The sequence below is a fragment of the Erinaceus europaeus genome, chromosome 1 (genome assembly GCF_950295315.1).
Source record: "Erinaceus europaeus chromosome 1, mEriEur2.1, whole genome shotgun sequence".
Classification (NCBI taxonomy): Eukaryota; Metazoa; Chordata; class Mammalia; order Eulipotyphla; family Erinaceidae; genus Erinaceus; species Erinaceus europaeus.
Window position 1 is genome coordinate 143,952,304 of NC_080162.1, and position 12,845 is coordinate 143,965,148.

At 47.1% G+C, this 12,845-nt stretch overlaps 1 protein-coding gene across 1 annotated transcript in view; it reads left to right on the forward strand.

The window, feature by feature from the left end:
* CLSTN2 (calsyntenin 2) overlaps positions 1–12,845 on the forward strand; it is a 470,509-nt gene that overhangs the window by 387,433 nt on the left and 70,231 nt on the right. The window contains exon 5 of the mRNA XM_060196589.1: positions 3,993–4,142. Within this exon, the coding sequence (XP_060052572.1) occupies positions 3,993–4,142 (150 nt within the window). The remainder of the gene's footprint in view (positions 1–3,992; positions 4,143–12,845) is intronic.

Sequence of the window (12,845 nt, forward strand, 5' to 3'; positions counted from 1 at the left end):
TTATGCTTTGAGATCTTCCCAGGATCAATTAGAGGAGAGACATAATCCTAGGGCCGATGCCAAGAAGGTCCCCAGAGTGGGAGGTGCCTCTCTCTCTCTCTCTCTCTCTCTCTTTCTCTCTCTCTTCTGTAGGGCCTCTCTCTCTCTTTCTCTCTTCTGTAAGACAAGTGCTGATTATGCTTTGAGATAGTCCCAGGGTCAATTAGAGGAGAGACATAATCCTAGGGCCCATTATTCTTTTGGGTTGGCTTCCGGTCTTAATATTTAAGAAGACTTTACTCAGAGAAATCATTTAAGTGGGTGGAGGGTAATTGCCACAGAAGCAAAGGCCAAAAGAAGCATCTCTCGCTGAACTTTTGAATTTCTTTCTTTTCCACCAGGGTTATTGCTGGGACTTGGTGTCTGCATAAAGTATCCACCACTCCTGGTAGCCAATTTTTCCTTTTTCCTTTTTTTTTTTTTTTCCTTTTTATTACGTAGGGAAGAGAGAAATTAGAGAGAGAGAGAGAGAGTTCAACACCTGCAACACTGCTTCATCACTTATGAAGCCATCCTGCAGGTGGGGACCAAGGGCTTAAGCCTGGATCTTTACATATTATATTCACTTAACTGGTTATATCACTGCTGGGCTTTCGCATGAGGCTGGTGGAGGGGAAAGGAAATGAGTTTGCCAGCACATTTCATTAAGACTCTTTATAGGAGTGGAGCAGCAACAAATCAAACAGAGGAGGGGTCTGTTTTGCAAGCACAATCAATGGCATTTGGTCTGTGTGACAGAACAGGGATTGGAAACCCTGAGCCTTTCTCCACTAGACCTCTCTTGGGAGAGCAACTCCACTGTACGGAAAGAGAGCTAGAACACTTCTTGTTCAGAAGTCAGTTTGAGCCACTGAGACCTGCTTCTCCTGGTTCCCTGTGAGGCCTGCAGCTACACACTCTAGTTAACTGATCCCCCAGGGCAAGTCACCGCCCCCGACCCGACCCCCCCCCCCCCCCCCCCCGAGCTTTCTAGGTCTTAGCAGCCCCAAACTGGGAAGGAAGCAAATATTGGGGGAGCGTTGAAATGGATGCAAGACACAAGCCCAAGACCAGAAATCCTCCAAGCCTTTTTATATTCAGAAAAATTTTAAACTATTTTATTTTTTAAACATATATATTTAGTTATTTGTTATGAGATAGAGACAGAGAAATTGAGAGAGGAGGGGAAGGTAGAGAAGGAGAGAGACAAAGAGATACATGCAGCCCAGCTTCACCACTCATGAAGCTTTCCTCCTGCAGGTGGGGACCAAGGGCTTGAACCCAGGTCCTTGCTCATTGTAATGTCAGCGCTTAACCAGGTGCATCACCTGACCCCACGATATTTTTATCTTTATTTTTCTTTTACCACTGGAGTTATCACTGGAATTTAGTGCCTGCATGACAGTTCTACTCTTTTCTATTCTTTTTTCCTTTTGTTTGTAGTGACAGAGACATTGAGAAGGAAGAGAGAGAGGGAGAGAGGCAGAGACACCTGCAGCACTGTTCCACTGCTTGTGAAGCTTCCCACCTGCATGTGGGGACTGGAGGCTTGAACCTAGCATGAACACTCTACCAAGCATGGCACCACCAAGCTCCTTAATTCAGTGATTTTAAATTTTGATTATTTACTTACTTGTGAGTAAGAGAAAGGGGGAGACAGAGACCCAGAGCATCATTCCAGCACATGAGATGTTGGGGATCAAACTCTGGACCTCAGCTTGAGGGTAAAATACTTTAACCACTGCACCACTTCCCAAGTTACTGATCTTGTACACAGAATTCCAGTTTAAACTGGTGGCTGTAGGTGCATTTGTTAAAGCAAGCTAGAGAAGACTGCAGAATAAATTATTCTAGTTCTTACTCCAAAGAATCTTCATCACTGGATGCTCCCACCTTGTCGTCCCTCCTCTCCACTCCCATCCTCTCTTCCCCTTACCTACGGGCATTTGTGTCACCTGCTCTTGAAGTGATACAGAGTCCTGTTGTACTAACGGTGGGTGGCTCACAGCCTTTCTAGCTTCTAAAACACTATGTGGCACAGCTGGCAGAGTGCATGTTCTACCTTGCACAAGGACCCAGGTTTAAGTCCCTGGTCCCCACCAGTAGGAGGGAAACTTCACAAACATTGAAGTAGGGCTACAGGCATCTCTATCTTTCTCCCTCTCTATCTCCCTTTCCCTTTCAGTTTCTTTATGTCTCTATGCAAAAAATAAAGAAAAAAAGACAATTCTCAACTAAAAAAAAAAAAGACATTTTCAACTTTTTGACTTTTCAACTTTCCGAGCTTTCTTAAGTTAGCCAGTTTTCTGGATGAGCTTGAGCAATTTTCCATTAGTCCAGATGGGAAGGAGCTCTCAGTAGTCCGTTTTCTCTCAGCTTGAATGAAATATGAAAGCACACCTTTATCAGTCATTCCATGCTTGCTTTTTGTGCTAGCTGGTGGTTTTCAAATGTTGCTTTTTCTTAATTTCTCTGCTGGTGAATGACAGTGATAGCATTGGAGTTCCAACTTGCTGTCAGCACCCTCCCATCAAACAGAAGACACCAGCAAGAAGGAAATTATTCTCAGCAAGGGGAGACTTTAATCTCCCAGAATCAAAGACGAAGAAGTATTAAATGCACAGTGGGCCTTCCTCAGATCCTTCCAGTCCAAATGGCGTTTCCTCAAGAATCGCCAATTAAAATGTTGCTCACTCAGTATCAAATATTTATTTCTCAATCCTAATGTCAAACCCACAGGGAGGGAAAAACATAGATTGCTCAGGAGGAAAAAAATAAAAGAAGGAAAGAAAGAGAAGGAAAAGCTGTTACATATTGCCCGAAAGGGGGGTGGGGAGTCTTTCCTGTCAGGGCAGGGAAGCTATTATTTTGTGTCATTTCCGGAAAGGAGGTCACACGTTTTCTTATTGATTTTCTTTCCTATTTTCGTAGGAAAATCATGGGAGAAGAGGTAGTGAAGATTTCTGGCAATGGGCCCAGATGTGAAAATATATGTGTTAGGGCTTTTTGCAATTCTGTCTTTTTCCCAGAGATGTAGCCCTGGCCATGTAGCCCTCTGTGCCTTCCACTGGGAACACAGTCACATTGATGCACTTAAGGGGGAATTTCTCTCTCTCTCTCTCTCTCTCTCTTTCTCTCTCTTCCTCTCTCTCTCTCTCTCTCCCCCCTCTCCCCCTCCTTCTTTCCTTTTATTTATTTTTTTTTATTGCCACCTGGGCTATTATTGGGGCTCAGTGCCTGTTCAATGAATTAACCACTTCCTTTGGCCATATTTTCCCCTTTTCTTTTTTTCTTTCTTTTTTATATTTGATAGTGACAGAGAAATTAAGAGGAGAGTGAGGAAGAGAGAGGTAGAAAGACAGAGAGATACCCACAGGCCTTCTTCAGGGGAAGATTGTGAATCTTCCCCTCAGCAGGTGGGGACTGGGGGTTTAAACTGGAGGCCCCACACACACCCTCCCCTTCCCTTCCCTTCCTTCCTTCATTCCCTTCTTTCTCCTTCTCTCTCTCTCTCTCTCTCTTACTTTTTCTTTCTTTATTTTTTTCTTGATACCAACATTATTGCTGGGAGTTCATGCCTTCATGATCCCACCACTTCTGACAGACTTCTTTTCTGTTTGAGATAATGTGTGCTATAGAGGGAGAAAGAGGAGATACACCTGCAGCACTGCTTCACTTCTTGTGAAGCCCCCCCCACACAAGTGGGGTTTAGGAGGTTGTACCTGGACCTCTGTACTATGCAAAATATGTGTTCTACTGGACCTCTCCCCCCTGCCCCACGGCCCCCCTGTCCACATATGGAGGGACCCCTAAGAGGGACTTGGCTTCTTAGCACAAGCAGGTTGCACATGGCAACCTTGCCTTGGATTCTGCACCAGAAGAGGGTGATGGTCACTGGGGGCTGGTGAGTGCCTGGGAAGCCCTGTGGTGTGGCCAGAAACTGCAGTGATGATAATGGTCTCTGTGTCCCCCAGGAAACATCAGGAACACAGAGAAACTAAGCTACGACAAGCAGCAGCAGTACGAGATCCTGGTGACAGCCTATGACTGTGGGCAGAAGCGCGCGGCTCAGGACACCCTGGTGCAGGTGGATGTGAAGCCAGTGTGCAAGCCTGGTTGGCAAGGTGAGTTTGCAGGTGTGTGTGTGTGTGTGTGTGTGTGTGTGTGTGTGTGTGAATGAGAAGACTAAAAAATGGCACTGGCTTGCCCAAAACAGATCAGAGTGTGCTCTCTCACAGTGCAGCTCCTCTAACACCAGACACTTCGTTGCTCCGGTGCTCCCCTTTTCAGACTCACACTGTCCTCTAATCAGTGGCAACACCAGTAGTACTGGGAGAAGGTGCCAGGGTGCCCGGTCACCAGGTCTCTAAGCATTTTGGGATTGGATCAGACCTCACTCAAGGCTGGTAGCCTGGGTTCTGATCCTTGGGTCTGCAGAGGGCATGTGGCAGAAGGTGGACACTCAGAGCACCAACTCTGAAGACGAGTCATCTGAAGCATCAGCTCTGAGACAGGGAGGGTGGTGGCCTCAGGTGGGGACAAGTGTGCTGTGCTGCTTTAGCTCATCCAGGAGGCCAAGACAGAGCAGAGACAATCCTTCTATACAGGAAGTTTCTGGCAGCAAAGGACGGAGGGCAAGGCGACATGTGTAGAAGGTTCTTTGTGCTGAAAGACTCCTGGAGGGATGATAGCTTGGTGGGACTATGTGTAAGCTTGATAGAGCTTAGGGAGAACTCCCCATCCTTGGATGGAGGTCTGAGAAGATACCCTCATGGTTAGTCTCTCTCAACTGAGGTGAGCAAAAGGGGAGAAACTCAGACTTAATTCTTTCCTTCTTGACTCTCAGGCCCACACAAACCTCAATACTTCTCCCCATTAACTGCAGGCCACATGGCCGCCTACTTTAAGATTCACTTACTCAAAGTTCACAGAGAAGAACACACCTTATCACACACTCCTAGCAGTGCCCTTTGATGTCCTCAATTTGCATCAAACCTTGCTTATCTTCTCTCTATCTTGCTTTAATTGGTTCAACCCCTCTCCTCCCCTCAAACGCCTTTGGGTAATTAAATGCCTGCATCAGGAGACTAATTATCTTGACCTTTATGTATCTGCATCAATTCTTGTCATACCAGCCCCCTACCATAGGGGCAAGCCGACCTTTAAGAAACCTGTAATTTCTGACAAATTTGAATAATGTTCTTTGTTTGGTTTTCTATTTAAACCTTGCCCACCTACTAATAAACGAGACCTGAGACTTAAGATCTGAGGTCTGAGCACGCTGCAGGTCTCCCCAGTGTCTTTTACTTCGTGTCGTCTCTTGTGCAAGCGAGAAAGAACCAGTCTGTTACCTTTCCCCTGAAGATCACCCCGCCAGAGACCCCAACAATAGCTCTGAGCAGAGATGGCAGCATCCTCTCTGGGCCGCCATTTTGTTTCTGCTTGCTGGGCTGTGGCTGCTTCAGGTGCCTGGGACTCAGAGCTCAGGGGTCCAGGCCAGCCTCTGTCAGGGCTCCTGTCACTGCCTTCTCAGGGTCTGTCTTTAGGCTTCAGTCTCGCTGCTCTACTCCAGATCTCCCTCTGTCTATCTGCTGGTCCTCCATCCATCTACATCTATCTGTTTACCATCTGTCTACCTATTGATCTATATACCTATCTGTCATCTGTCGTATCCAACTAAGTACCTATCATATATAGATAGGTAAGCAAATAATAGATACATAACAGGTAGGTAGGTAGATAGATAGGTGATAGGTAGTTAGATGACAGTCAGATGATGGATGGATAGATAATAGGTAGATAGATGCATGAGAAATAGGTAGGTAGATATCTAGCTAGCTAGCTACACAGATAGATGCTAGATAGAGAGATAAGTAGAAGATAACCACTCCTTAGGTCTTCCGAGGGCATGTGGGCAGAGGGTAGACACCCAGAGCACCAAATAGATAATAGATGGATAGACAGAAGGATAGGTAGGTAGATAAAGGATAAGTAGGTAGACAGGTAAATGAGAGGTAGATACACATATAGTCAAGTGATAGAGAGATGGACAAACAGATGATAGATGGTAGATCGATGATAAGCAAGTATATGAAGAGAGAGATCACAGGCAGGGAGCCATTGGTGCTTCCATCCTGCAGAGTGTCCCATGCGGTGGCTGGGCACTCAAATCCAATTCCTTGTACACGGTGACACGTGTGCTCTACAGAGTTGAGTCATCTGCTGGCCACTGTGGTTTTTAAACCTTTATGGTTTATTTCTTTAAGCACTGCTCAACTCCAGCATGTGGTAGTGCTGGAGATTGAACCTAGGCTCTTTGATGCCTCAGACATGAAAGTCTTTTTGCATCACCGTTATGCTATTTCCCCAGCCCCTTATTACACTTTCAATAATCGTTTCTAAATGAGCATGAAACACTTGATCATTAAAGAAATGTTTGCGTTATAATGTCGTGGTGACCAGCTGGATCCTTTTTGGCTTCTGTAAAAGCTCCTAGAAGGGGGTGGTGGGAGGATAGTGGCATACATGGTAGAGCACATATGTTACAATGTGCAAGGACCAGGGTTCAAACCCCTAGTCCCCATCTGCAGAGGGGAAGCTTCACAAGATGTGGAACAGTGATTCTGTTTTCACCCATAACTACTTTGTCTCACAGTTGGTAACCAGGGGTGTCCAGAGGCTAAGACTCTGAGCAGTAGTGTAGCCTTAGAGGCTGGGCAGGGAGGGACAGGCAGTCACATCTCCCCTTCCGAGTCTGGAGCCTGGAGCTTGGAGCCTGGAGGAGTCAATAGACATGGAGTTCCAGTCACCCAGAGGCTTTCATTACCCAGTCTGCTACCAGATGGGCAGATTCTGTCCCTGACCTGCCTGAGGGTGACAGCCAGAACTGCACAGTCTCAAGCAGGAGGCAGACTCTGAGGAAAGCAGAGATGTGTCCAAGCTTGGCCAGTGTGCGCTTGTCATGTGCCATGAAATGTCACACTTGCCTTGATTTTCTGTCTGCCATGTAAGATATAAGGATCATTCTTTAAAAAAATCGTCATTGCAGGGAACTTAGCAGTGGCACACTTACTTGAACACACATATTACCATCAGAAGGACTTGAGTTCAAGCCCCCGGTTCCCATCTGCATGGGGAAAACTTCATGAGCAGCATAGCAGGCCTGCAGGTTTGTCTCTTTCTCGATCCCTAGTTCCCCCTCCCCTTCATTTTCTCTCTGTCCTATCAAAATAGAAAGGGAAAAAAAAAAAAAAGGAAAAGGAAAAATCACTGCCAAAAGTAGTAGATTCATAGTGCCACACCAAGCTTCAGTGGCAACTGTGTTGGCTATAAAAAATAAAAATACTAATAAAAGAAAATAAAAAAATTAGAAAAATAATTTGCCTTTGCACAGAAACAGGTGATCTATCTGATCCGTTTGATAGCTTCTACTAGACCACCCCTGGCTCCTGGGGGGGTCTGAGTTGTGGGAAGTGATGTGCACAGCCAAAGCTGGTGTCCTTCAAGTTGCATCTCCAAAGCCCTGCAGGGCAGTGAAGGGGGCAGTGACTGTGAGGAAGAAGCTCATCTGTCTGGCCTCAGGCTGCAGGGGGCCACCCTCCCAGGCATTCTCCTGCTGAACATGCCTCACCTGCTCACCTGCCAGTGTCCCTGCACCAGTCCAGCCACCTTCCTGGACTCACCTCCCTGTGCTTTGAAATCAGTGCCTTCTACATAGTAAAAGCTTAGCTAGCTCTTCTTGATCAATAACTGATATGACTTTGCAAAGGGCTGGGGGACGATGGCCTACCCTTGGGAACTGGGCTTTTTATCCTCCATTTGGGGAGAGACAGGTGAATGACTGCATGGGGGTGGAGCTGGCGAGCACTTCAGCCACCTCCACACCCCTGCTTCCTAGGGTCTGCCTGAAACATTGAATATCCCTGCCGTCCAGTCTTTTGAGTGGGATTTTGGGAGAAACGCATGACTTGAGAGAATTGTTTTGCTGACAAGGGCAGTTAGGGATGATGGTGCTTTTGCTGTTTTTCTGTTCCCAGCCACTATCTATGCAGTTGACCAAGAGTTACTCCCTCCCCAAGAGTGATTCCTCCTTCCCCAAGGGTGTCTCTTTAAATATACCAGGCATGAAGCGTCTGACATCTCCACAGCTGTTGCTGCAGCACAGAAACATGCCCTCACCCCGTTCCCCACCCATGCACTCAGCCTTCTTTACCCTACACCCTGGCCACACCCTGTGCCTCCCCACCTCCCAGCATATGCTCCACAGCTCCCTCCTCCACCAGAGCATTTGTCCTCAGTGCAGCCGTTAGCCCCTGTGGCACTGTGCTCTCAGCTGGTCCCCTCTGCACCTGTACCCACAGCCCTCAGTGCACAGTGGGCCTTTGCTGAAGGGTGGATACATTCACTCCAGAGGGTTTCCACCACCTACTATGTGTGACCTCACACTGCGGAAACTGGGGGAGAAGTCAGAGCAGTCAGAGCACTTAGGCCAGTCTCACCTTTCTCTTCATTTCTCTTTCTGTTTCCCTTTTTCCTCTCTCTCTCTCTCTCTCTCTCTCTCTCCCTCCCCCCGTCTCTTCCTTCTCCCCTCCCCATCTCTCTTTCCCCACAGTGTTATAATGCAAACATTTCTTTAATGATCAGGGAAGCATTTGAAAGCGTTGCTCATTAGAAAACACTTAATAAAAGGGCCTAGGGAGATCACATAATGCTGATGCAAAAAGACATTTATGCCTGGGGCACCAAAGGTCCCAGGTTCAATCACCAGCACCACCATATGCTCAAGCTGAGCAGTGCTTTGGTAAAACTAATAAGTAAATAAGCAAATAAATGAATAAATGAAAGTGTAATCGGCATGAGGGCTGGGAGATAGCTCACCTGATAGAGCACACATGTCACCATGTGCAAAGACCTGGGTTCAAACTCCTGGCTACCACATGGGAGCCCATGCAGAGGTGGAAGCACAGTGGGCCTTCCTCAAGAATGTAAGAGATAGAGAGGGTGGAGTAGTGTAGGGCAGGTATCTTTCCTTTTCTCTCTGTCTAGCTCCCCTGATTTCTCTCTTTCTCTCACCCTCTGCCAAGAAGAAAAGGAAAAAAATTAGCCACCAGAAGAAGTGGTGGAGTCGTGCAGGCACAGAGCTCCAGCTCTGTGGCAAAAATTTGTTGCCAACAGATTTTTAAACACTGAATAATAACCACAGTTAAAATCGCCCATGCCCATGCATGCGGTGTCAGTGATACACACTCTCCCTTCATGCGTGGCCATCTGGACTTGGTGCTTGGTTCTCTCTAAACTGTGCTCATGTGTGGCGCCATGGCTCAGCTGGCTAAAGCACCTGTCTGGTAAGCTGTGTGTATCATCTCACGTCCTACACCTGCCGCCTCCTCATCAGCCACAAAACATTCCCTCAGAAGTCAAACCTGGGGAGTCGGGCGGTAGCACAGCGGGTTAAGCATAGGCGGCACAAAGCACAAGGACCGGCGTAAGGATCCCAGTTCGAGCCCTTGGCTCCCCACCTGCAGGAAAGTCACAGGCGGTGAAGCAGGTCTGCAGTGTCTGTCTTTCTCTCCCCCTCTCTGTCTTCCCCTCCTCTCTCCATTTCTCTCTGTGCTGTCCAACAATGACGACATCAATAACAACAACAATAAAACAAGGGCAACAAAAGGGAATATATATATGGAAGTCAAACCTGCCTGATTGTATCTTTGAACTTCCACAGGGCAATGCGGCTGCTCAGCCTGGACTGTGTTACAGCCCAGCTTGTCTGTTACATGGAGACCTCATGCCCCTCCTTTCCCCACCCCACTGGCCCCAGTTAATAGGAATTCTTGCCTGTGTTAGTATAGAAATCACTAATGTGAAGTTACTACCTATCAGGAGCTCCCATAAAACTAACAAACACATTAATGGGTTGACAGTGGGGTTTTGTGACCTTAAATTTGAGACTGTGAAAAGACTCAGAAGAGAAATGCCCATGATGACTGTTCTCTCTTCATCTCCTCTCCTTGTTTCTCTGCTTCCTGCTTCAGCCTTCCTGTGTCCTCTGCTCAGCTCATCTCTCCTCCATGCTCCTAGTTTCACCTGCATCTCCTTTCTAGCTCTTCCTCCAGCTGCTGTTTCCTCTCCTGCTCCTTCGTGTCCCCACCCCCCCATCCTTTGTTTCCTGGGATTTATGATGCAGAGTCCAAGGTCAGATTCTAGGTTCTTTTCATCTCTCATCATTTCTATTGCCTTCTTATCTTGGTGAACTTTTTCCTTTCTCTGTAGCTTGGTGCCAGGGAATCTGGGAAATGTAGTTTTCTCTATCAAGTCACACAATTACATTCTTGAAATTGTTATTTTATTAATTTATTGGATAGAGAGAGAAACATGGAGACAGAAGGGGGAGGTAAGGAGAGAGAGATAGAGAGGGCAGCACCTGCAGCACTGCCAAAAATATCCCCCCGATGCAGGTGGGGACTGAGGACTTGAACCTAAGTCCTTGACATTGTAACATGTACACTATACCACACATGCCACTGTCCATCCCAGATGGAAGCCATGAAGGAAGGCCCTTCACTCCTTAGGATCACGAAGCAAAAGTAACAGCCTTGTAGCGACCTAGGAGAGTTCTGTTTTTCTTTGTTGTACATCAGCAGACATGTTTGTAGAGGAATGTACATTCAGGGTTACTCAGGAGTGTGTCAGTTGGGGAGAGAGAAGATCTGTTTCCAACATTTCCACTCAGGATGGGATTCCAGCAGCACCCCACTACCATCCAGAACTGCAATCTTCCATTAAAAAAAAAAAAGAAAAGTCAGTTTCACCACTATGCCCAGTCTGCTTGTAGCTGAAAGAGCTTTCCATCCCTCTAAATGGAGAGTGTACCTAAGCCATCATTAGAAAAAAAAAAGAAAGAAAGAAAGAAAGAAAGAAAGAAAGAAAGAAAGAAAGAAAGAAATCTGGATATGTGTGTGCAGACAAAACTGTAGGCTTGACTTGTAAGTGCTTTCCAGAGCTATAACGGGAATTTTCTTGAAGCATAACCACGCCATCTCTCACCCAGAACACATAATGTGTTCCCAGGTAAGAAAACTTCCCAGGAAATGCTCATGTTTACTGAGCATAAGGAAGAGGTATTTCTATAAATCCTGGGGAAGGAGCCTGCCTGCTGGAGTCAGTGACTTCCCCCTGCAGGATCAACTCTTCAAGACTACTCTAATTGCCTGCTTTCTGAAGCTTTCCATCCTTAGGGTTTCAGGCACCTGATGCAGACCATGGGGGTGAGGACCAGGATCCCTAGGCCTGCCATACAGCCAGAGGGTGGGGATAAAGGGTCACATAGCCCCATCACCAGCCCTTTGCAGCAGGGGTGCTGCTGTTGCCCTGGACAGCAGTGGTGCAGCCAGCCACCTGGCCAGGGGTCACTCCTGTCCTCTCCACCCAGCTCAGAAGTGAATGTGGACAGTGTGCTATTCTTAGTGGCCTTTTCCTAAGAAAGCCAGATCTAGGGCAGGAGGAGCAACACAGTGGCTCTGCAAAAGATTTCTCAAGCCTGAGGCTCTGAGGTTCTAGGTTCAGGCCCCAGCAGCACCATAGACCAAAACTGAGCAGTTTTCTGATCTCTCTCTGTCTCTCTTACTGAAATAAAATAAACAAGGAGCCAGGAAGTGGCACACCTGGAAGTCTGCACACATTACAATGAACAAGGACCCCAGTTCCCACCTTCGGGTGGCGGGGGGCTTCACAAGTAGTGGAGCAGTGCTACAGTTGTCTTTCCTCTCCCCCTTTCAGTCTCTATCTAGAAAACAAACAAACAAACAAACAACAACAACAACAACAAAAAAACACATCAAAGACAGCTGTGAGTTAAGTCCCAAGGGAAGAAAAGCAACCATGGGAAAGACAGGTGCCAAGCATCAGTGATCTCTCCCCTCCTCCTTTCTTCCCTTCCTCATGGGAAGGATGACTCAGATAGAGAGACCCAGAGACAGAGGGAGAGGAGGAGAGACATGGCACCAAAGCTTCCCCTGGTGCAGTGGGGGCCAGGCTGGAGCTGGCATCACAAGCATGGCAAAGCAGTCACACTCCCAGGTGGACTATCTTGTCAACCTTTCCACATTAAAAAAAAAAAATTAATAGAAGGTAGTGAGAGCAGAGCATCATAGAGAGTCTGGGACCCTTTTGAGCATGAAGGTGGCCTTGGATCTAGAGGACCGCCTCTGGTCTCACAAAACCCCTCTCCTTGTAGCTGAATATCTCCCAAACCCAACTGCAGTCTCACAGAGAAGTGAGGAAAAGGGACCAAGGGTAAGAATTCAGAAAGTCTCCAAATTTGGAGTTTTGGCATTGGAGTTGGGGAGGCTTAGCACAACTCCTGTCAGGCATGAGGTACTGAGTTCAGTCCCCAGCATTGTGTGTGCCAAATGCACTCTCTGGCTCTCCCTCTCTCTTTTTCCTTTCTCTCTCCTCTCTCTGTTCTCTCTCTCTCTCTCTCTGTCTCTCTCTCTCTCTCTTTCCCTCCCTCCCTCCATTCCTCCTTCTTTCCCTCCCTCCCTTGCTCCCTTCCTCCCTCCTTCCCTTCTTTTTTTTCTTACTTTCTTTTTTATTGCCACTAGGGTTATCTCTGAGACTTTTTGCCAGCACTATAACTTCACCACTCCTGGCAGTCACTTTTTCCTTTTATTTGATAGGAGAGAGAGAAATTGAAATTAAAAGGAGATAGAGAAGGAGAGGGAGAGAGACACCTGCAGACCCGCACCACTGTTTGTGAAGCTTCCCATGTATGGATGGGGACCTGGGGCTTGAATCTGGGTCATTGCACACAGTATTGTGTATCTGCATTT